At 32.5% G+C, this 26542-nt stretch overlaps 1 protein-coding gene across 1 annotated transcript in view; it reads right to left on the reverse strand.

Annotated features, from left to right (window-relative positions):
- The window catches only part of LOC140447539 (sodium channel protein Nach-like), a 100607-nt gene that overhangs the window by 31210 nt on the left and 42855 nt on the right, over window positions 1–26542 (reverse strand). Inside the window, exons 4-8 of the mRNA XM_072540244.1 lie at window positions 22941–23071; window positions 19066–19153; window positions 18914–19012; window positions 2339–2528; window positions 2099–2152 (exon numbers count right to left, since the gene is read on the reverse strand). Coding sequence (XP_072396345.1) covers window positions 2099–2152; window positions 2339–2528; window positions 18914–19012; window positions 19066–19153; window positions 22941–23071 — 562 coding nt within the window. The remainder of the gene's footprint in view (window positions 1–2098; window positions 2153–2338; window positions 2529–18913; window positions 19013–19065; window positions 19154–22940; window positions 23072–26542) is intronic.

Consider the following 26542-nt stretch of genomic DNA (forward strand, 5'->3'; position numbering starts at 1 on the left):
TTGATATGATATTACCATGTAAATCGTAACTCGTGCTAATGACCATAGATGTCACATGCACGTTAATTTAACACTTTGGCTGCCACCATAAGAGTGTTAGGTAAGTTCACCAGGTGCCAAAGTGAAAAATGCTTACAAAACAATATTTATTCATACACTTAGTAATAATACAAAGTAAGTTTTTATATAGAAATTTTTTTGAAAAAAATAAAAAGCAAGATAACGGGTCATCCTAAGGCACTGCGTAACTTTTTCGCAAAATTACAAAATGTAAAAACAAGTTTGGGTTTCTTTTGAGCTTCTTTGCTGCCTTCTATTGTGACTGTTACAGTGTAACATTGGTCACAACGTTTTCTGTTCTTCCTATTGTTTGTAGTTTTGACGCCAACTGTAAGAAGCATAGGCTTTACAGTAGTAATAGTTTCAGGTATCGGACTGTAATTGACTAAACTAAAGATTAGTATTTCCCAAAATGAGATCAGTTTTTCTCAGAGACGAGAAATAGCTTGCGAGTTGATCTAACCATCTTTTCCTTTGTTGTAGTCTATAATTTCTTTAGGTTTAATTATAGCTACACCATCTTTCTTAGGTTTACCTATCCCTTTCATGTCGATTCCATGTCTGGTCGTCAAAAAGGGGACATCACGTTTATCGTGCTATTTCCCTACAGTGCCATTACGATGTTCCTTTCTAATTATCTTTGGTTTTTTTAATTTTGCGGAAAGTATATCTTTTGGAATGTATTTTCTGTTTTTATGTAGTGTCCCTAAAAACTGACTAGTAGCATCTAATATTTGTTTTGCTAAACTCACAGACGTGTAGTAAGTATCGGTTATTACAGCTCTTTCTTTTTGTAGATAGTCTTTTGCTAAATCTAGTACAATTTTTTGCGATAAATCCTGCATCTTATTAGCCATTTTGCCAGTATACACAATCATTTTTAGAGTATAACCTATATAATTTAAACAGTTTCAAGCCATAGCGGTGACGCTTTGAAGGTATATATTGTTTGAAAAGTAGTCTTCTTCGAAAAGAAATCATACTTTCATCAACAACTAATATTTAGCCAGGATTACATGCTTGGGCCTAAACGTAAGTGTGTTATTTCGAAAATTTTTCTAATTTTATGGCAACGGTTTTTTGGTAGAACAGCCGTGTTATCAGCAATATGTAAGAATCTCAAAAGTAGCTGAAATCTGTTTCTGGTCATTGCAGAAGAAATAAAAGTAAAATTATACAATGGTGACTTACTCCAATAATCAGCAATTTTGGGAAGATTGACAATTCCCAGACATACTCAAAAATTTTAAAAATTTTATTTTATTGCATGAATTCTGGATGATCTGCTATAACGTTCTACATTTTTTACTTGCGCAGTATTTCTGTTAATATATTCTACAATAAGTTGTAAAATTTTATCATCGATCAGTTTCCTGTATGTATGAAAAGGAGTTAGTTCAGTTGTATTTTAAGGATAACTATCATCATAGACATATATGATTAATTAACAGGAAACTGTATATCGAAACGGAAATGAATACAATCAACTTCGTACCATTCATCGTCATTATTTTTCTGGTCGTTAGATTCTACTGATAGTTGTGCATTTTCTTCATCCAATAAGCCTGAATCACTGTTACATTCATCTTCTTTATCAGATTCTTCTTCGTCACTCGGATTGTATTCTGAAGGATAACAAAAATTCATCAGAATCCTCCTCTTCTAACAATTAGAGCAACTCCACCTCTGTCAACGTTTTATTTTTATTTGGCATACGCTACTTTTTACTTGTACTTGGTAAATTATCTATGATCTGAAAGACAAATTCCAATAAAAAAAAGTAACTTTACTAGCACCATTTTTCATTAATTAAAAGCAAAAACATTCGAGGTTATGTAAAATAAATACTGTAATATTTTGTTTATCCTTACAAATAATCCAGCAACAAGATTTTAAAACTAATAAACTACATATACTTACTTTAGTAAGTAACACCGGTGATCCTAATGGCACAATAGTAATCTGTTAGTTAGGATCCCCGGTGATCCTTGTGGCAGACAATGTGTTAAATAAATAAATAAAAAAAAACTTCACTTACCAAAATTGTCTGTTAGACATTTTAGGCCATCAACATCGCAATATTTCATTTTATCTGGAAGAAATGTTCATTTATTATATATTTATAGACTAAGACGGATTTGTTTTGAGGTGGATGTGAGAGGTGGCCATTCTGTTTGTTGCAAAAAACTTGTGTGATAACTTCAGTAATAATAATTGACTCATCCTCCCTCAAAATGATATATTATAAATATACTTATACCCACAACTTTATACGTACTGTAAAAAGGCATTAAATGATGTGTACAATTACACAGTTTAACATGATTTTCTGCATGACACTGCACAACGCAAGTTGAGTAGCTATAATATTTGTGAACATTTATATGTTCGTTTTCCCATGGAAACTTACAGCCGCGTTTGTATACTGGTACATTTTTTACATTTTCATCGTTGTCAATTTCGATTACCTAAAAAAAATTAAAATGATAAGACCAGGAATAATTCATACTATTCTATAAAAATTATTTCATTCAAATATTATTGCTTCACCCAATTACCTATTCCGCATTATTGCGATATAGAATAGAATAGAAATATGCTTTATTGTCACTGAAAATTATTGAACAATTTTATGGATAAAGCTAAAAAAATCAGTCAAAAAGTACAAAAAGTATAAAACAAAAACAAATATAATAAAAAAACAGAACAATACAATTTTAAACTATACACGGTTCACAATTTGTCGATAGCTCACTACAAGTTTAACCCTAATTAGAGAGCTGAAATACAGAGAAGATAGGTAATACGATATAATAGTAAAAACCAACCTGAAACTGACGGTTTAAGATGTTTTCGACTAACCCACCTTGTATCTGAAGGAATACAATACCTTATAATCCTATTACGAGGGTATTTTGAATGGTTACAGATGTGTTACACCAGTGTCGTAGATTATATGATTGAAACATTTTTTTGAACTAAATAAATATATTTTTTAAATTGTACTTATGTAAATTGTATTTTTTAATAAAACTTCTTTATTTTATTCAAAAATAAAAAGTTTCTTACCATTTGTAAAAGATACATTTATTTAATTAAGGGGAAAGGCGCCAAATGTCGCCTGGCATAATTTCCAATGTGTTTTAAATGTATCTATTATTTTCGAATCCGTAGAAAACTAATAAATATTTTTGAAAAATTTAAACGCAGAATGAAAGATTACATTATTACTGAGGGCAGAAAGTCCCTGAAAACTTCTACAATGTTTATTTTAATATGTTATGTAAAAGGGGTGAAAATAAAAGAGAAAATATGGTTTAATTTTTAATTGAAAATATTGCATGCAAAAGAAACTTTTTATTTATTCTAATAAATATTTCATTCTGCCTTTAAATTTTTCAAAAATGCTGTTTAGTTTTCTCAGGATTTGAAAAAAAAATGGATACATTTAGAACACATTGAACATTTTGACAGGCGACATTTTGCGCATTTCCCCTTTAATACATTACGATTACAACTATTATTACTTACCTTAAATAATTACGAGTAGAAAACTATTCAAATTCAAAATAAATAGGATCAACTTCGGAATCCGAGTCATCTTGAGGGTTAATAATTAGCGGTTGTGTCTCTACGGTCGCTTCAATTATGTTATCAAGATCCCACATTTTTTGTTCTTCTTCTATTACATGCCTTACTGCATCTTTCCAGTTTTGTTCTGTAATATATTGTAAAGGCTCGTATAACAATTCACGTACAGCTTGTATTTTATATAACGTATTTTTTCTAGCCACATAACTTTTCATTTGTGCCCAAATGAGTTCAATTGGATCTATTTCGCAGTGGTAGGGGGGAAGTCTAAGGACTGTAATGTTTCGCCTTTCCGCCATTTTGTCAACTACGTATTCCTTGAACTTAGATTTGTGTTGCCGGCAATTTTTAGAAGTTCTGCTTTTACCATTCCATCTTCGTAAGGCAGATACTTATTCCGCAGCCAGTCAAGAATATCCTGTTTCTTCCACGCAGTCGTTGGAAGTCTTTCTACTAGTCGTGAATGATAAGGTGCATTATCTAATACTATAATTGAATTTGGTGGTATGTGTTCAATCATCTGCTCAAAATACTCTTCGAAAACATCAGCTGTCATCTCCTCGTGATAGTCTTTTGTGCTTTTGGACTGAAATTCCAACAAACCATGCTTAACAAATCCTTTTTCACTGCCAATGTGAGAAATTATTAATCTACTGCCTTTACCAGAAGGTGGGGAGATACCAGTAGACCAACCTTCCATAAAGGCTTGCCTGGAGCTTAATATATTTTTATCTGACCAAATTTTTTTTAGAGTATGACCTGAGTTTACCCACGTTTCATCCTGGTAGAAGATGGGCCTTCCTTCAGCCCGGAATTTTCGTATGGATCTTAGATAATTTCTTCTCCAACATATTATCTCCTCCCGGTCAATCAAAAGTGATTTTCAGTCTGATTTCTCCCACCGGAAATTTAATTCTTTTAAAACTTGCCACAATTTAGTTCGTCCGATATGAGGCAAATCCGGGTCGTCTCTAACTTCTTGTAAAATTTTGTTTAGGTTTGGTATTTCTTTTTTGAAAAAAAAAATCCATGAATTTTCCTTCGAATACCATTTTTGGCAAATTTATCAATTTCAATAGGCTTTTTCGCTCTCTTTAAGTGTTCGTTTGTGTTTGGGTTAGCTATACCGTGTTTTTTTCTTTCTGATAGGAACCTATATATAGTTGACTCTCCTACGCCAGTCATGTTGGCACAACTTTCGACTATGTTGCGAACAGTGTTTGTGGGATTCTGAGAAACCAGAGCATCGTGAACATTCAGGACAATAGTCTTCTCTCTTGGTGAATAGACAGACTTACTGACTGTACGCAACAGTACCGGTGTAAAACTTGATGATGAAGCCATCACAAACAATCCAACAAAACGAGCACGAGCGAAAGGTACGTATATGTTCGTAGGTATGTGGAATAAAAAATCACTCACGCACTGCATATAATTCGCAAAAGAAATATTCGAGACGCTAATTACTGCCGTAGACGCGGACACACCGACGAGCCGTAAATTACATGCGATCAAAAACGTACTAAACAAAAAAATTGTTTTCGTTCGTAATAACTTCACCCTTTTAAGTTAAGTTTCGAATATAAACTGAACAAACGAGGCACGTGGCCAAAGCATACCCATTATATTATTAAAAATCTGGGGAATTCCATCCTAAATAGTAACTTCGGATATGAATTCCAGGTTTTCTAGTAAAGTGATTAAACGCGAAGATTAGTATTGAAATATCCAAAGAGATAAGGTATTCTTATTTACAAAATTGTTAATGGTTAAATTCTTATTTTTATTAATATAATATAATTACATAACATTAGCCGTGAAAGTTTTAATTGTTTCTTTGCTAAATATATTAGTATTAAAATATTATTAATATTATATATATATAACAGTATTAAAAAATATTATATTATTATTTAATGAATAAACACCTCAGGAACGCCTATGGTTTAAGACCGTTTTATGAGTTTGAGGCACATTTCGTGCTCTCAACAATTTATGAACGGAGAATAGTAAAATTATTGTATCACTTACATAATTTGTACAGACAACAACAAATGAGACAAATTGTAGCCACTGCTTGAGACACAAAAATGTAATTATAAACAATACTAATTTTGTTTCTTTATTATACATTAAGAAACTCGTCAACTGAATAATATGGTCTTTCAGAGAGATAGATTTTTGTCATCTTACGAAACTTAATGAAAGATGTTGCGGATTTAATTTCTCTTGGAAGGTGATTATAAACTTTTTTTGCACTATATAGAATAGAATTCTTTACTAGCTGAGTGGACGGGATCGGTAAATAAACGTTACAATCCGAATTTCTAATGGAGTAGCCATGATCAGGTCTATCGGGAAAAATGTTAAAATGCTTGCGAATCAAACAAACGTATCAAGCAAACAAACAAACAAATATGTATTAATATGTGCAATGTTTTTATTGTTTTTAATTTATTTAGTGTTTTAACATTTATTTTAATCCATAAACACTTAAAGTCTTAACATATTCCCAATAATCTCTGATTATGTTGTTACAATTATTAAGAAAACACGAAAATATATTCTATTATTTTCAATGTATCTCAGCATAAATAAGACGAGTTTTTTGTCTCGTCCGCCTTTTTTCGCCTCCGGCTAAAAACAGGTTGCATATTTTAATATTCAACACACTGTGATAATATTTTCAGTTTCATATTATGCAGTTTCTTCGTAATGTATAAAAAAGTGTTTGGGACATGAAAAGTTCGTTACAACGGTTGAAAGATTGGCGGTTGTTTTTTCAAATAAAAGCTTGAATCAAAGCGGCATTCAGAGACTTCTTGCTAGTGGCAAACAGTTTCTGACGTTCGTTCGCGGCCATCGTGCCAGTAGTTACGCACCAACTCTTCTCTCAGACTTCGTAATTGATCCTCAAGTAGCTTACACGCGCTCCACGTAAACCTTACCTTCGTACACATAGCAGAAAAATAAATAGTTAATGTATATTAAATACTTTTGTAAACCACAATCTTTGTAACTAAGAGCAACGTAACATAAAGTGCCATTAAATACAACAACAAAGCATTATTAAAGATGTTGTAAACAAACTAGCCAGAAACAAATCACCCGGAATAGATAATCTCCCAGTGGAATTATATAAAGAAGGTGGCCACGATATCGTAATAGCGCTACAGCAGCTTATAAAAGAAATATGGATACAGAAGTCCCTTCCCAATGATTGGAATATTGGAATACTTTGCACCATACACAAAAAAGGAGATATCTTTGAATGTTCTAACCATCGAGTAATTACGCTCCTAAATGCAGCGTATAAAATATTCTCCAATATACTATGCCATCGTATGGCACCATATGCAGAGCGAATAATAGAACAATACCAGGCTAGTTTCAGAGGTAGTAAATCAACAATTCATCAAATTTCAACCCTGAGACAAATTCTAGAGAAAACACTGGAATACGGTGTAGATACGCACCACATATTTATAGACTACAAGGCAGCCTACGACTCTGTAAATAGAAGAGAATTGTTTAGAGAAATGATAGACCTAGGAGTACCAAATCAGTTGGTAAGTCTAACCAAACTAACCCTTGAAAAAGTTGAATGCAAAGTACCAATCCAGGGGGAACTATCTGAACCTTTTAAAACAAATAACGGGCTACGTCAGGGAGACCCACTCTCCTGTATAATATTCAATCTAGCTCTGGAAAAAGTAATACGTACCTCACAAATCACAACTACCGGTTCAATATATAACAAATCTGTGCAAATCCTAGCATATGCTGATGATATCAATATTGTTGGAAGAACGAAAAACGCAGCACGAGAGGCGTACGTAGCACTAAAGGAAGCGGCTACAAAAATGGGTTTAATAATAAACACCAATAAAACAAAATACATGAAAATAGGTACACAACCACAAATACTACGGCCACTTGTTATAGAAAACGACGGCATCGAAGCAGTTAACGAATTTGTATACCTGGGAACGCTCGTCAATACTGACAATGACACTACCGCAGAGATAAACCGCAGAATTTGCACGGCTAATAGATGCTATTTTGGGCTTAATCTCCTTTTTAAATCTACAGTTATATCAAGAAATACAAAAGTAAAACTCTACAAAACAATAATACGCCCAGTCCTAACATATGGTTCAGAAACCTGAACTTTAACAAAAAGCAATGAAAACATGTTAGGATATTTCGAAAGAAAAATACTAAGGCGAATCTATGAAGCGGTAAATGAAAATGGTGTCTGGAGAAGACGATACAACTTCGAACTCTATAGAATATACCAGGAACCAGATATCGTAAAACACATTAGGATAGGACGTCTGAGGTGGGTAGGCCATGTAATGCGGATGGAGTAAACCGACCCAGCTAGAAAAACGCTCCTTGATAGACCTTTTGGCCAAAGGAAAGGAGGAAGACCCAGAACAAGATTCCTAGATAACATAGATCAAGATATGAGAAATATGGAAATACGTGCTTGGCGGAGGAAGGCGATGGATAGGGACGACTGGAAAAAAATTCTTGGGGAGGCTAGGACCCACACAGGGTTGTAAAGCCAAAATGATGATGATGATGAAGCATTATTATTACCAGTTCGACGTAGAAATTGTTTCGACGAAGGATTATTTAATTCGAGTCCAACTACTTAGCCAGTTCCAACGTCTGGCCCGCTTCCTGTGTTGTAGAAAAGAGACAATTCACAACACTAATACTAAAAACAAACACTATAATCAAAATTTCCCTTTATATATTTTGTGAACCGTTATCTGAAATTATCTTTAATGTTCTGTTGTTGAGGGTCGTTGGACGAGGATTCTTCGATCCAACTGAGCTCGTCTCATTTGATACGCTCTTCGGATTTCGACCGTATGGTGGATCTGGTATCAATGATGATTATCCTTTGTTTTAGTTGACAATCGAGCGTATGTCTCTCGATAGGCACGCTGTATTATATCTTACACTCGTAAATGGGAATCTTTGGCTAGATTCCGCCACGAGATTTGGAAATGGTTCGTGTAAGCAGTGACCGAGTCAATCAGTGATCGACTCCGAAAACAATCGAATCATTTCAATCGTTCGTACGTTTCAATACTTTTCGTTGCCGTTTAAAAGAAATATCAAAGTAACCGATTAATTGAGTTAAAACGACTGAAAACCAAGAGCATTGCTTACTGTATTTCATATGTGTACTCACCTTCATACGTTTAAGTTAGTGCAAGTAGGAGTTAGATAGTGGATAGTTGTTATAGCCCACATTGGTTAAAAAAAAGGTCGAATAATTTTTCGCAGATATCTGGAGCTTTTAAGACATAGGTGGGGGTTACTAAATGACGAATAGATGAAAAAGTACTCGTATTTTTACCTTACGTTTTTTTTTAAGCAATAATTTATGGACACAATTTTAGTTTTTTTCCTTATATTTTACATAAACAATATTTATATCATTTTTTTATATCAAGAATATCTATAGTTTACCGTTTTTAAATTAAAATTGATAAATAATTTACGGAGATATTTGTAGAAAAGCAGTTTTTTTGTGCTAATTTATAAATTTTATTAATTTTTTTATTAACAAAACCCTCTTATTAACCCTCCTGGAAATCTCGGAAAATCCCGGAAAATCAACATAATTATAATTAATATAAGGAATGTAATAATATAATGTGTAAAAATTACCTGAAATTTAACTTAATTTAAAAATTTATAAGTATTATTACATCATTGATATAAAATGAATATATTTTCCGGGATTTTTCGAGATTTCCGGGGGGGGGGGGGAGTGAAAATTATGTCATTTTCCAGCCAAATGAATTTCAAATGAACTCAATTTTTCCGAGGTTTCCCATATTTCCCGTATTTCCCGGCCAGTGAAAACTAAGTAGTTATTTATATTTCGACGAGCTACCCCATATTAACAAAATTAAAAAAAAAGAGGCTTCTAGCTGCGAAAAAAAACGGAGCTGAAACAGTTATCCCCTCCACTTTCCTATGTCGATCTTTCGAAAGTACCTTCGTTTCGAAGGGCTGTAAGTTTGGAAAAATTGGATGAATTTTATAGTATAAGTTTCAATATAAAGTTTAGATTTTCATTCAAAATTTGTGCAAATTTTACTTCTTAATGTTTATAAACAATGGAGATTTTTAAAAAAATAGTCCCTAACTTCGTTCCTATTGGTCATAGAAGGTTTTTTTTAATTAGAGTTTTTTTACCAGCTATCCAATGGTTGTACGTACAAGTCTATAGCTTGAAAAATATAGAAGTTATTACAATTGTTTAGAAGTAAAAAACATACACCTTTTTCTAACGTTTATTTTGTAAATAATTTCAATGAAAACGCAATATGCATTTAACTTCTGAGGTAGTTTAAGTCTTAAAGAATCCTATGAAATTTGCTAAATGTGTCTAGCATCATTAATAGAGCAAGTTCAATAGTTTAAATATTTAGCCTCAGGGATAAATAAATTAAATAACTTTTAAACTATTTGACCGATCGGGGGGAAATTTCGCACAAATTTAAAAGACGATAGTTCCTCGATGTTCAAATGTATTATTAATATTTTATTTTGTTAATACAAAAATTAATAAAATGTATAAATTAAAAAAACTGCTTTTTTGCAAATATCTCCGTAAATTATTTATCAATTTTAATTTAAAAAACGGGAAAATAAAAATATTCTTGATATAAAAAAATGATATAAATATTGTTTATGTAAAATATAAGGGAAAAAACTTATAGACAAAAAATCAAATTGTGACCATAAACTATTGTTTAAAAAAAAGCGCAAGGTAAAAATACGATGATGATCTATTCGTCATTTAGTAACCTCCACCTATGTCTTAAAAGCTTCAGATATCTGCGAAAAATTTTGCCGTGAAATTGATGATTTTTGCATAACCAGACTGGGCTATTAGTGTTCTGATTGTTATTGTAACTTCCGTATTGTATTTTCTCTTAGTATATATTAGGTTTTATCAGATACATATACTCGTATATACAGGTATTCAAAAATGATATATTGTCTACGTCTAAAAATACAATTATGCTCAATTTGTTTTGAAAAATTGAGTGCTTTAAAATCTATATTTTCACGCAGTGTTGTTTACGTAGTCAGTCGTTAAATGTTCGGAGAAATTTAAGTCAGAGAATGTTCCTATTTAACTAACTATTAACAACACAAGCGAAACCAATCGCTGGGGCCCGATAGAATGTTGTTCAATTTCAATACTTCCGGCTCCCGGTCTGTAGCTAAGTCCCACCCTTGCACGTAAGTAGATAGGAAATGGGAGTGTAACAGATATGGGGTTGACATGAGAGCAGTCCGGATACAAGCAAACCGATTTGTTTCACTTGTCGATTTGTAAAACCGGTTTGTTGCACCTGTCGATTTGTAAAACCGGTTTGTTGCACTTGTCGATTTGTAGCAAAAACCAGTTTGTTACACCTGTCGATTTGTAGCATATGAGAGAATATTGGATATGGGTTGGTATGAGAGCAGTCGGGAGCAAACACCTGCGGGCATATGTTGTTTTGTGCATATAGGGGCTCATTAAATGTTGCATCTGTCGTTTTGTGAATATGGAGCTTATTATATGTTGCACCTGACATCAAGAGGTATTTATCCAATTAATCATATTTCCATTTTTACATGCAATTGATAATATAAATACTTGGTTTGAGATAGATTCATTATTTCATTTTTACATACCATCATGCCACTAGCTAAGGAAAACATAAACATTATTAGCAATATTAAGTTAAATCCAAACAAAATTTTGAATTCTAGTTCAGATTCTTTAGTTTTTTTAGGTGATTTAAGTAAAGTGAAACCAATTGGTTACAAAAGATTTGGAAAAAGTGTAAAATTTGTGTCAACCCCTATCAGTGTCAAAAACGAATTTGAAAGTGATGACGAATTAGAAAAACAAATGTATTTAGTTGATAACAACCAAAAGGAAAACTCCAGTCAAGAAAATGAAGAAATGGTCAACCAGGAGATAGATGAGTCAATAAACCTTGATGGAAGCCACAAAGACATAGCCAACCATGTAGATAGTTCCATGGATTTAAACGAAACATTTAGCGTAATAACAGAATCCAAAGACCAGGGATATCAGAAAAAGATAAAACCATTCATAGAAAATTTTGTAAGGCTAAGCAGTCAAATATTGTAACCGTTTCAAAAGATTTAAAAGAAAATCATTATAATTTCGATTATTTTTTTTTAAATAAAACTACTAACCCCATCTATCTGTCAAGTACCTGTAGCCGACTTAAGGATTCTTCTGTAATTCCCAAATATATCCGGTAGATGAGCCTATTCATCAACTTGTCACTCACGCCCAATTTTCAGAGAGCGCAAGAATAGCGTCTCGGTCTCGCTCTTTTCTGTTAAGAACGTCCAACCGTTAAGACGTGTTTCCGAAGTGGGTCTTCGGAAACAGTCATTTAGAGGTGAGCTAAGAAATCCTTTTCTTGTCCATATTTCAGATAGATAATTATTTTTTAGACCCTTATTGGAGAGGCTATAATGCTGATATATTTCTAATACATGTCGCAAGATAATATTGGTATGAAGTTATTCCAGATCATGGCCTTGCATATATCATTGTAGCACGCAGTGTTACAAAAATGGCGCCCGCCAGTGGGGCCCTTTTGAGGCTTTTGAATATTCCTGCATCTTCAGAATTTTTTTTTAGATTTTTATCCCTTTTCCCGAAGCCAGATATCTTTTTCAATATTAATAGTTGTTTTGTACCCCCTTGTATATGTAGTTAATTAAGTCTGTATGTTTTGAACCATTTTTTTGGTTAAATTGTGTATTTGTTTTATCCAATTTTTCGTTAAATCAACACTGCTACTATTTTAGAATTTTTTGCAAAGTATTTATATGTATTCGTTTTTAGTCTTCGTAAAATTGCGTAGAAATATTCTCGTCGTATTTTTAATTTTGTGAAATACTTAAAACATATTTGGAATGATATAATCATTCACTGCTTACATGCGAATTTCTTATTGTCGGTATTTTAAATGGTAAGATAATCGTCTGTTTATTCCCAGTCCGTCTAAGTAAACATCTCATAAATGTGAGAAATGAATTTTGTTTATGTCCATAAATTAATTCGTATCTAAACGATGGCTTTCTTTGCAGTTCAGTCTTTTATTTGTTTATAGAACCATAATAATTATATTCCTCAATGTGTTTATTTTAAATAAACGAAATGGCTCTTAGCGTTTGTTATTTGAAAAATCAATTAAGCGAATTCTATCTTAACCTTGATCCATGGTTTAATTTGCAGCAAACAGCTGGGAATTATATCTATATACAGGCTGTCGTTACCTAATTGTAAAATATGTTATCTGGATTTTTGCAGAATACTTACGCGAAATATTTTTTTGCGAGGATTTGAAGTTGAGTTCTTTATTTTTGGATTGTTTTTAATATGTTTAGTCTGTTATCTGTTAAATTTTCTTTTTAATTTGTCTTTCGTTTATTTTAAAAATTTATTTTTTCATAGTTTAACTTTTTCGTAATTTGAAAGGAAAATTTTATTTCCTGAAAAGGAAAATGCTTTCTATATTTTGCAGTCCATTGTTCTTTTGTTTTGAATGTAAGGAAGTAATGATATGACTTCGTTTCTCTCTGCCTAAGGCGTCTTTGTTGAGAATATAGAGCGGAAATATTGTTATTCTCCTTCTGTTATGTTAATTTTATGCCTTTGTGTGGTCAGATGTAGTAGAAGTATGTTTTTGGTACTGGAACTTATTTTTATTTGTGGAAATTTGAAATGTGAAAATTTTAACCTTTTTCTTTTCTCGAGATGTCCTGTAGGACGTACAGGCACGTGACCTGTATTATTGTATCTTGAGCTGTTTGTGTTGATGTCAGACTACTGGTATATCCAGCAGCTTTCTTTTTTTGTCGTTGACATTTTTGCGGTCTTCTAATAGTTTATTAGACCACATATATCTTTTTGCTTTGAGACTTTTGGCTAAGGCTCAAAAGCTTTCATTTATTATCTTGTGTTCATGATATGGTACGAGTGAAGGTTGAAGTAGTTTGCTGTTGTCTATTGTGACTCTTTGTATAAACAGAGGTGAAACAACCCGCTGCCGCCTATTGTGAATTTATCTTTTATCTTTATGTCGATGTTAAGACCACGTTTGTTTAACAATTGAAATAGTTCTGGTACTACCGTTAAATGACCCAGTGAGAATTAAAAGTTTATATTATTTTGACTCTGTTAGAGTTCTGCTAAAGAATGGTAAACATTTCTTTGTGATTTGTATGACGACCATATTGGATTCAATTAGGTGTCAAAAATGTTTTGCTATTCAACTTTTTTTATTGTTGTGGTGTGTTACATCCAACATCATGATTTTTTTATTCTTGACGATGGACTGTAATATTTTTCTATTTCTTAGAAAGATTGTAATGATTCTTCCGTTCCTTTTAAGTCTTATCGTAAGTTTTTGTTTCGTGGAAGACTCTTACGATTTTTTTGTTGTTTCTTTTGGAAACATTAGTTTGAAACTGAACTGTTTGTGTAGCGATTGTGGCTTGTATGCCATATACCCCTTTTCTTTCTGCTTCTCCAAGATTGTGTATTAACGGTTTGGATTTATTTTCTTCTTTTGTCCTTTTGGAAGTCTTCTTGCTTGGAAATTTTCCGCTCTGATCAATCCCAGAGGATATTCGTATGGAACTATTGGCCATCCTGTCTTTCTTCTTTTGCGTTAGTTCAATTTTCAACCAGTGGTTGGAAATTCATTTATTGCTTGACTGTCATAGTCAACTTTATTATTGTTTGATGCTATTTAGGTTGTCTACCTAGTGGATAACCATAGCGAAGCTTGCTAAAGCTACTTAGTTGGCCACCCGCTTTTGTTGAGATGGAAGCATCCCTCTTTTCGCTCCCAGAAACTTTAACAGTGGTCTGTTCCACACTTTTGGTTAGGTTAGAGCCAGGTTTGTAGAAATCTGCCATTGGTCGTTGTGCCTAATAGCCAACGAACTGTACCTGATGTCGATTCATCAAATCGAGTATCCAGTTTAATTTTGCATGTCGTGATTTTTGTTTATTTTTTTGTTTTATTCGGACCTAAAACTTATCTAAGTCAGTGTTTCGTCAGATAATTCAGATTTGTCTGAAACCGAATAAATCGGTTTTCTTAAATTTTTAATACCTTTCTTCTAAAATGTTCAGTCCATTCCTAATTTTTTTGCTCGTCCTCTTCGAGGATAAACCAGGGGTGGCGTCCAATAATAAATTATAATTTCATATTATCTAATTGTGCTTGGATTTAAGATACGATATAGTTTCCATATGTTTAAAAAAAACCCCGCCCAATTCTCTTCGACAGTGAGCGATTCTGGCCTTGCATATATCATTGTAGCACGCAGTGTTACAAAAATTATCTATCTGAAATATGGACAAGAAAAGGATTTCTTAGCTCACCTCTAAATGAGACCCACTTCGGAAACACGTCTTAACGGTTGGACGTTCTTAACAGAAAAGAGCGAGACGCTATTCTTGCGCTCTCTGAAAATTGGGCGTGAGTGACAAGTTGATGAATAGGCTCATCTACAGAAGATATTTGGGAATTACAGAAGAATCCTTAAGTCGGCTACGGGTACTTGACAGATAGATGGGGTTAGTAGTTTTATTTAAAAAAAATAATCGAAATTATAATGATTTTCTTTTAAATCTTTTGAAACGGTTAGAATATTAAGCCAGTGAATAAATAAACGAATGCTGCTAACAAAAAAAATTCAAAAATATAGTAAAAAAGAAGATGAGGCAAAGATAGTGTTATCGCAAATTAGTGCGAAAAAACAAAGTCTTCAAGATGCACTAGAAAATTTAAATTCAGGAATAACTTCTCTAAACAAAATAACCAGTACGTAATTTTAAATTGTAAATGGTTCATAACTCTTCTGTTCTTCTTGAATCATATTCAGGAATCTACAACTTTTGGTTAATAACACATTTTAAGTAAAAATGTGTATTTTTTTTTAACTTAAATGTAATTTTATATTACTGATGTTTATGTTTCTCTTAGACATTGGTATGAATAACTTAAAAGAATATAATTAGTATTGTAATAATTTTTATATATACTAAAAGTTTTCAAACATAAGTAAGTATAATCATTTTTAATAACCTATTTTCACATTGTTTTATCTTAATGACTTCAAAAACATCTACACAAAAACAACCTTGATTGACCATCTGCTATTTCTGAATGGCATTTTTAAAACTCTTTCTTTCTTTCTTTCTTTCTCCCCTTCCTTTTACCCTATCAGGGTGTCGGATTTGGGCTAGCTATTTTAATTTCCATTTACCCACCTCTTCCATTCGTTTCCTGCCATTATTTTCAATTCCTCGAGTGATTTTTGTTTAAGTTTTCCCGCCTCTACTACTTGCTGTATCCATTTTTTTCTTGGTCTGCCTCTTTTTCTTTTTCCGATGTTTTTTGCTTCATAAATTTTTCTTGTTATTCTATTGGATTGCATCCTCATCAGATGCCCATACCAGTTCATTTGTCTCTTTGCTATTTTGTTCATTATCGGTTCCTGGTTGGCCATTCTCCTAATAGTCTCGTTGCTTAATCTATCCCATTTTGTCTTTCCAACTATCCTTCTTAGATGTCTCATCTCCATTGCGTTTATCCTGCTCATATGTTTTTCCAGAATTGTCCAGTTTTCACTTGCATAGAGCACCGTCGGTATCACTATTGTGTTATATATTTTTATTCTTGTTTCTCGTGCAAGTTCTCTTTTTCCCATTATTGGGGCTAACGCATAATATAACTTGTTTGATTTCTTTGCTCTATTTGTTATTTCCCAGTCTATTTTTCCGTCATTAGTTATTATACTTCCCAGGTATTCGTAAGTTGTTACTATTTCCAATTCTGAGTTTTTACATTTTATCTTTATTTGATTATCTTTCTTATCTCCTTTGCTGCTGATTATCATTATCTTACTTTTTTCCTCGTTTATCTCCATTTTAAGTTCTTCTATTTGTTCTACCCATATATCCATTAGTTTCTGCATTTTATTCTCGGAATCTGCTATTAGTACTATGTCGTCTGCATACATTAAGGACTCTATTGTTACCGGTTGTAATCTGCGGTAACCTATTATTGTCTGTAGTTGATTAGTTCTGACTCTAGTGTTTCTTATCAATTCGTTCATTACTATTATGAATAGCAAAGGGCTGAGACTATCTCCTTGTTTAATACCTCTCTTCCAATTAAATGCTTTCGATCTTTCCCCTGTTATTTGTACCCTTCCTTTTACCTCTTTGTAAGTACTTTCTATAATCTTTATCAATGCATTAGGTACGTTTATTTTCCTCAAGAATTTCCCTATAATATGTCTTTCTATCGTGTCAAGTGCTGCTCTTAGGTCTATGAATGCTAATACTAGTTTTTCTCCCGTATCTATGCTTCTCTCTATTAGGTTTCTAATGATATATATATATATATATATATATATATATATATATATATATATATATATATATATATATATATATATGTTGTCATTTGTCTGTCGTCCCGGTCTAAATGCCGTTTGTTCTTCTCCCAATACCATTTCTACTTCTTGTCTCAGTCTCTTCTCTATTATTTTCGTATATATTTTAAAGCATACCGATGACAGACATATTGCTCTATAGTTGTCGCAGTTTACATATTCTCCTGTTTTGTATATTGGCACGATGATATTGTTCTGCCAGCCTTTAGGGATTGTTTGTTTTTCCCACGCCTCTTTATATATTTTCCATAGCCAGTTTATTCCTTCTTCTCCCATGTATTTTACCATTTCCGGTTCAATTTCATCATCTCCACCTGCCTTGCCTATTTTTATATTTGATAATCCTTCTATTACTTCTTCTCTACTTATTTGCTCTGGCTCTGTGTCTTCTTCGCCTTCATTGATTATATTGTCTTCCTTTATCACTTCGGTATCAATTTTTTTCTCATAATATTCTTTCCATACCCTAGCTATTTGTTCTGGGCTTATTTGTATTTGGTTTGAAGTATCTCTTACTGCGTTTATTTCCTTTCGTTTTCCCTGCCTTATGTGTCGTTTAAAACTCTAATTGGAAAAAATTGCAGGTGCATAATCCAATTTAAATTGTCATATTTGAGTGTGCAAGAAATGTGTAGTAGTTAATTTTTAAAAATGAGTAATTTATACATTCTTCACTTTTACTCATATGGGTACTTGTATAAAATATTGCAAACAGGATCATAATTTAAATTAGATTCTGCCCTTATACAGCACATATGAAGTAAAATAATTAATATTTTGGAAATTTCATTAATTTTAGATGCTAAAATGAGTGAAGGTTAACTGGTTTAATATTTAATAATAAAAGTCATAATTTATAATCAGAAAATGTAATTAACAATAAAATTAAAGACTTTATATGGATAGGAATAATTGAATATGTCTGCAAAAGACACAGAAGGTAATTAGGATTTACATCCCGTAAACAAACTACTCAATAAAAAAATCAGATAAAGGTGTGGTGTGGTGTGGTGTGGTGTAAAAATAATAACAATCAATTCGTTCTAAAATCCTGATATTTTTTCAATAATAACCGCACGCCTATGACTCGTCGATTTCCTTTCCCCTCAGACCCGCAAAGGTCCACATTGGAAATATGAGTCACTCTCTACAATTGTGGTAGTATGGATTAATGGAATTTATATTTAATATAATTCAGATTTAAGATCTGAATGTCGAATGAATTTTCAGATCTCACTTTATTACGAGTGCCCTAAGGGTGTTAATTATGACCTCAACATGAAATGTTAATGTTAATAGGTCCATGATTTTCTCCTTCATTCCACTTAAAATTTTGTTAGTTTTCACTATAAAAAACCTGCAAAAAAGTCATAACATCAGGTCGTGAAATAGAAACATTTTACCTTGAAAAAGTTGAGGAAATAAGGAAAATTCTATTAGAAAAACGAACACGGTTAAACTATAAATTTTTCTTTATTTTTGATTATCTCATATGATAATTTTCAGTACACAAAAGGCATAAGGGATAAAATCGTAGTTGACTTCGTGTTAAAATCTGACGGTCTAAAAGTGCATTATTATCCCGTACCCGTTTACATATTGATGTACAAACAAATATTATCTTCTTTACAATGTAAATACTTTCATACCTTTAACAATTTCAAATTATTTTAAAAAATTGTAAATGATATAGTGAAAAAGAACTTACGCTTATAGTAATGTTTACAGATTCTCCCAACATTACGTCTCTCCTTTGGTCTGGATCAGAATTGATAAACGGAACATCCTCGAGTGCATGGAAATATACCTTCAAAATAAAATAATTATAGTTTGACTAAATAAACTTTCCTTTAGAGTTACCCTAACGTCTTCCATTGTTTGTAACCAAATCTCTCCAGGTCCCGTCTTTCTGTTCATTGTTAAATCCAAATCAGATCTTCCGTTTTTTCTAAAATATTAATTACTTTTATTGTTATTTACATTTCTTAAAATGATTTCGTTTTAAGGTCTCATCTGCGACTGCAGCAGATATTAAAGATAGTTCAAACACTCCTGACCATGGAGCTGCGCGAAGGCGGAGTTAAATTCACGTAAAGGCAGAAAGGTTCTATAAGTGGAATTATATAGTGCATAGTACAATGCGTTTCGCATGGAAGTGGGGATTAAACCAAATTTCGTCTACTGCGCCGTGGCCAGAAGTGCTTGCACTATCTCTACCAAGGAGATGCGCCTGACTCCATCAACACATTCGCGGACAAGACGGCATATCCCGTCATGCACATAGGGACAAGACACGATATATGGTCCAAACAACTAGCTCCGTATAATACTCAAAGCGGCATTTTTCGTCGTGCGTATATTTATTTTCCCAGACGAACACGACTGGTGACCCAGCAAACATCAAAATATTTCGTAAAATGTCCCTAAATAAGTTTTGCCATGCGGTTAACCTCACTTGTGTTTTGGTAAAGTTGAGACCATCTATCTATCGTCCGTCGACAAATTCAAACAAAAATATAACTACCAGACCATCTTTACCACCTTTAGTTCAGACAAATTAATATACCTATAGTATTAAAAAACATATTTTTATTGTTATTTACATTTGCTGATTACAAATGATTACTTTCATTATTAAATATAAGACCAGTTAACCTTCACTCATTTTGGCAACTGAAATAATGAAATTTCCAAAATATTAATTATTTTACTTCATGTGTGCTGTATAAGGGCAGAACATACTTTAAATTATAATCCTGTTTGCAATTATTTTATACAAGTATCCATATTAGTAAAGTGAAGAATGCATAAATTTTAAAAATGATTTTCTTTAGATTTCTTACATGGATAAATATGACAATTTAAATTGGATTATGCACCTGCAATTTTTCCAATTATAGTTTTAATAATGAAATACAGAAATAGCAGATGGTCAATCAAGGTTCTTTTTGTGTAGATGTTTTTAAGTCATTAAAATAAAACAATGTGAAAATAGGTTATTAAAATTGATTATACATACTTATGTTTGAATACTGCGTTGAGACTGAGGTTTGTTGAATGTTACGTCTGGTCGCAACTATTGTACGGGGTAGAAACATGGACACTAAAAGCGCAAATAGTTAAAAAGATTGAAGCCTTTGAACTTTGGATATACCGGAGAATGTTAAGAATTGCATGGACTGCCAGGGTCACCAATGAGGAAGTGCTGAGAAGGATGGGTCGAGACAAAAAATTGTTGAGAACGATAAAAGTACGCAAGACTGCATACCTTGCGCAAGACTGCATACCTTCTGCAGGTCATCATGCAGGGTAGAGTCGATGGCAAAAAGGGAATAGGTAGAAAGAGGAAGTCATGGCTGCGAAATATTCGAGACTGGACAAACATGACTGTAGACGAATTATTCCACGTTGCAAAAGACAGAGAAGCTTTTAAAAATGTGGTCGCCAACCTCCGTTAATGGGGACGGCATAGGAAGAAGAAGATGTTTGAAAACTTTTATTATATATAAAAATTGTTACAATACTTATTATATATTTTTAATTTATTCATACCAATGTCTAATAAAAATATAAACAACAATAATATAAAATTACATTCAAGTTAACAAACGTACAAATTTTTACTTAAAATTTCTTACTAAACAAAAGTTGTATATTTTCAAATATGATTCAAAAAGAACAGAAGAGTTATATTCAATTTACAATTTAAAATTATATACAACACTGGTTACTTTGTTTAGAGAACTTATTCCTGAATTTAAATTTTCTAGTGCATCTTGAAGGCTTTGTTTTTTTGCACTAATATGCGATAACACTATCTTAGCCTCTTTTTTACTATATTTTTGAATTTTTTTTGTAAGCTGCATTCGTTTATTTATTCTTTGGCTTAATATTTGACTGCTTAGCCTAACAAAATTCTCTATTATTGGTTTTATCTTTTTCTGATATCCCTGGACTTTGGATTCTGTTATTAAGTCAAATGTTTGGTTTACATCCATGGAACTATCTAAATGGTTGAGTATGTCCTCGTGGCTTCCATCAAGGTTTATTGACTCATCAATCTCCTGGTTGACCATTTCTTCATTTTCTTGACTAGAGTTTCCATCTTGGTTGTTATCAACTAAATACATTTGTTTTTCTAACTCGTCGTCACTTTTAAGTTCGTTTTTGACACTGATAGGGGTTGATACAAATTTTACACTTTTTGCAAATCTTTTGTAACCAATTGGTTTCACTTTACTTAAATCACCTAAAAAAACTAAAGAATCAGAACTTGAATTCAAACTTTTGTTTGGATTTAACTTAATATTGCTAATAATGTTTATGTTTTTCTTAGCTAGTGGCATGATGGTATCTAAAAATGAAATAATGAATCCATCTCAAACTAAGTATTTATATTATCAATTGCATATGAAAATAGAAATATGATAAATTGGATAAATACCTCTTAATGTCAGGTGCAGTATTTAATAAGCTCCATAAATGGACAAAACCACAGGTACAATATTTAATTAGCCCCTATATGCACAAAACAACATAGGCCTGAAGGTCCAAACTCATACCAACCCATATCCAATCTTCTCTCATATGCTACAAATGGACAGCTGCAACAAACTGGTATTTGTTACAACTGGACAGGTTTAACAAACCGGTTTGCTTGTATCCCGACTGCTCTCATGCCAACCCCATATCTGATATTCTCTTATGTGATACAAATCGACAGGTGCAACAAACTGGTTTTACAAGTCGACAGGTTTTAAAAATCGACAGGTGCAACAAACTGGTTTTACAAATCGACAGGTTTTAAAAATCGACAGGTACAACAAACTGGTTTTACAAATCGACAGGTGCAACAAACTGGTTTGCTTGTATCCGGACTGCTCTCATGCCTACCCCATATCCGCTATCCTCCCATTTCCTTTCTAGTGACACATATAGATCAAATCAGATCTATAGGGGAAAATACACCTATATACATTAATATACAACCGACACATTTTGACCTGGGTAATAATTCAATTGTTACAAATACTTTTGGTTCAAATTAAGCAGCACCATGATCTAGTTCAGTTTAAGATACAGATGTACATGATGTAAATAATACTTCAACTTGTTTACCACAAATACTAGATACTACAAATACTGCGTTAGCTCAGATGACTCCCCCGTACTACGAAGGTCCCAACGGGTAATAAAAAGCCTGTAAGGCTGGACTTGTAAGTATTATATTTTTGTTTTTAATTTATTAACCTTACAAGTTTAGCATTTCCTTACGAGGAGGAGAGTTGTCATATACTTGACATTTTAGTAGTTCCATGACATGACAGTTGGACGTTGACAGTAGTCATGAGACGATACTCACTTCATTACTTACAGAGTTACGTTATGTAGGTTACCACACATATGTTTTTAATTAGTGAAATAAAGGAACATAAAATACATTCAATACCATTTTCATTATATTACACGTACATATATACAACAGCTGTTTCCCATTTTTTTGTCAAAAATATATGTTTTATTCATAATAAATCATGTTTAACTAGTTTTAATTTTATTTTCGATACACTGACGTTCTTAAAAGATGCGCGTTTCTGGGAAGACTTTGTTATGCCATACTATCCGCGAACGTGTTAAACAGTCCTTATCTATGGCATTATAGACCGCGTTAGCACACATGAAAACAGACTTACATTATAATTATATAGTAGCTTATAAAAAAATTCACAACTTACCTAGTATGCATGGAATTAAACGAGTAACATATTCCATATTCGGTCTCAACAGGTAAAAAGTGATCACAGCAGCTGAAACTTGCATCTTTCCATTTGCATGATGAAATCAATCTAGTGCAATCTTTTCTGTACTAAAAATATTAGTCCATTTAAAGAAATAGAAAAGCACATATATGTATTTTGGTTAAACTTAAATCTAACGCATAAATTATGACATGAAAACGAGAGGATTGACACAGATGGGTTGACACAGATTTGGTTTCTAATTTTTTATAGACAAATGTAATCCATATGGCTAAAAGCAAATTAGTTTGCAAAACTATGTCAATCTACACCGATGTTGGCCTGTTATTAGTTGGCCTAACTATTGAGGCAAATTGGCATAATAAAATTATTACATATATATTTTATTCTTCAACTCGAACTTATATTTTTATTCATTTTCGAGTGAAATTTTTTCTATCCCAAACAAGTTTTAGTGGGAGTATTAGTCAGAATTAATCTAGTACTTTTCTCTTTCTCACCTACTATACTGAGCATTTTTTCTTGATCCAGCCTTAGCTAATCTATTTAAGTAGATACTGTTTATAGAGCTGTTTATTGCAGTATATACATATATGTTGTTATTTGAGATTTCAGTTTTAGTGCTAACTATGGGTATGTTATTTCTCTTCAGGATATTTTTATTTATAGCATTTGAAATCTTCGCGTGGTGTCTCGGTAATATTACTTCTTTATTTACTGCTTATAACAAGCCTACTTAATAATGTTACCTATAGAGATTAAAACGCTGACAAATGGTCGGATATATTGAACATTTGGTCAGTTTGTTTTTGCGGTGCAAATAATTAATAAAGTGGCAACAACCTAGTACGCACGCGCAGTACATTAAAAATTTTACAAATATCAGGATTGCAGTTCCTTGCCGCAATAAACATTTTAAAAATAATAGGAAAACCTAAAAGTAGGTTCCCGCGTTTTCCTAAATCACTATATTACAGCTAGTATTTCTGAAATGTAATTATACCATCTGAAAGGTCACAAATTAATCTCCAATGGTCAGCAATTTTCAGAAATTGGTCAGTCCTAGGTAATTTTTTTATCAAGTATTGAAAGGACAGTGGGATGTTAGCTTCTTATCCAAATTCTACAAATATTACGGAACGTGATACAAAGAATAACAGGTATGATATTGCGCAGGCCACTGTCAGTAGATCCCCTACTCTTGACGTCACAATGAGAGTGGCCTTAATTGTAATAATATCTGTTTATAATGGGAGTTTTATTAATTTTTTAGCTTTTGGCTTCTTTGGTAAGCTTGTTGTAGATTTTATAGTGTTTTGTGAGATTTAAGTTGATTTGTAAGCTTTTTAGTGTGAATAAATTATTATTAGGAATATTTTAAACTTTTTATGCGATTTTATAACTAATAGTGGCTTTGTAGGTAAGTATACCTACTTTATTATAAATAAGAAATTATAAATAAGATATCTTTAATTATTAAGAAGAATAGTAAAGGGAAACAAAGCTTACTTTTCACTCGCTCATGTATTCCGTTTAAAAAACACACACTGGAGATCGAAAATCAGGGTCTTCAAGACTATTATCAGACCAATATTAAGTTATGGATGCGAGACATAGGTGATGACAGAAGATACAAAACGAAAGCTGGAAGTCTTCGAACGAAAAGTCCTAAGTAAGATATTTGGACCTATTAACGAAAACGGAGTATGGAGACTCAGGTACAACCATGAACTCTACAAACTGTTTAAAGAGGCACCGATCTCAGAATTCGTTAAACTTTAAAGACTTCGATGGGCTGGTCATGTAGTGAGAATGGAAACGGGAAGATTGCCAAAAAGAGCCCTAAATAGTAAAATACAGGGCGCAAGATCAAAAGCAAGATCACAAAAAAGGTAGGACGATGAAGTGGCAACGGACGCGCAAAATTTGCTAGATGTGAGAACCTGGAGAAGATCGGCAAGTGACCGGCAAGGTTGGAGGCATAGTTTGGAGGAGGCCAAGGCTTGATTTAGGCTGTACCGCCATTAGAGAGAGAGAGAGAGAGAGAGAAAGAAAGATGTTTAATTATTATTGAGTCAGTATTTAATACTCAACCATACCCTTCCTGTATTTTTTAGGTACTTTCACTAGGAATAATTTATAAGATGAATATAAAATGCGTTGTGCAGTAGTTGGTTGTTTGAGTGATAATCAGACAAGAGATGTCGATAAATCTGTTAGGTTTTATAGTTTTCCCAAGGACTCGGTAGTGGAAAAACTGTGGTTTAGTGTTTGTTGCCGAGAAGACAAATTTAATACTAAAACCTCAAGCATTTGTTCTAAACAATTTAAGAGGGAAGACTTTGAATGAAATTTGCAGCTTGAGTTTCTGGAATATGAACTAAAGAAAGGACCTAAGCTGATGCTGTTCCTTTTGTCATCTACCACAATCAAAAAGTTTATTCATAAATCAGCTTAGAAGGCAGAAAATGCTTTCCAAAAGAGTCGAAGAGGATTGTGGAAAAGATAATTACACAATCTCTTTCGATCTCGAATGTATTTTAGAATTAAGCAATTAAACCTAACATTTAAAGAAGATATAAGAAATAAAAGAAGATTAAACAAAAAAGTAACTTAAAATCTTGTGTTTTATTTGTGTTGTCGATTTTATTACAGATAATTACTGATCACTTATTTTCATCTGTTTACGTGCAACTAGACGAGGGCTTGATCCCCTCCTTGAGACTGGTGCCAAATAAGACAAGCCAATAAAAAGAGAGCTCGTAAAATTTACGAAGATTACCTTCCTATGATTAAAAAGCGAATAATACAAAAAAAAGTTTTAAATAAAATTCACAAATTTATTTTACAGATTTATTTTTGTTCGCCGTATTGTTTATTAATTTTTTCAATGAAAATACCTATCAATACGAAATATTTCAATAGAGACTAATAAAATGACTTTTTATTACCAATTAAAAATTATTCTTTGTACCAGTGGTTTCCAACTGGTGGTCCGCGAGGTATGGCTGAGGGGTCCGCAAGATATAAAAATAAATATATGAAGAGCCAGGGAGAAAAACGATATAAGTCCATTTTGCAATTTTTTTTAGGAGAACGAAAACAAAGTTTTTCTCTCTAAATCTTTAAAATTAATAACATACATAGCGCAAACTTAAAGTTATATCAAATTTTATATTGTCAACTATAATTTTGTTTATATACTGTTACGTAAAAATATGAGTCATATTAAAAACCTGTAAACATGTGTTTATTCACTAATATGTTTTAGATTGTACGAGACCCTTCGATCAGCTGGCAGAAATCTACCTGAACGAAACCTTCCAGAAAACGGTCGAAACGATGACCCGGATTTAAGTACCTTCTAGTATAATCACCTGAATTCTCGACCGGCTGTATTTTTATATATAATAACGGAGCTTTCATGGAAGAATCGCGCGCCGCGTTTTAATTGTTACGCTCGTCAAATAAATTGTACAGTAGTTTAATAAACTGATATAAATTACCGTGTGTTTTAATAAATTAAAATAGGAACAATATAATAAATTAGTAAAGAAATTATAAATTAAATAAAGACA

Source organism: Diabrotica undecimpunctata, chromosome 8 (assembly GCF_040954645.1).
Source record: "Diabrotica undecimpunctata isolate CICGRU chromosome 8, icDiaUnde3, whole genome shotgun sequence".
Taxonomy (NCBI): Eukaryota; Metazoa; Arthropoda; class Insecta; order Coleoptera; family Chrysomelidae; genus Diabrotica; species Diabrotica undecimpunctata.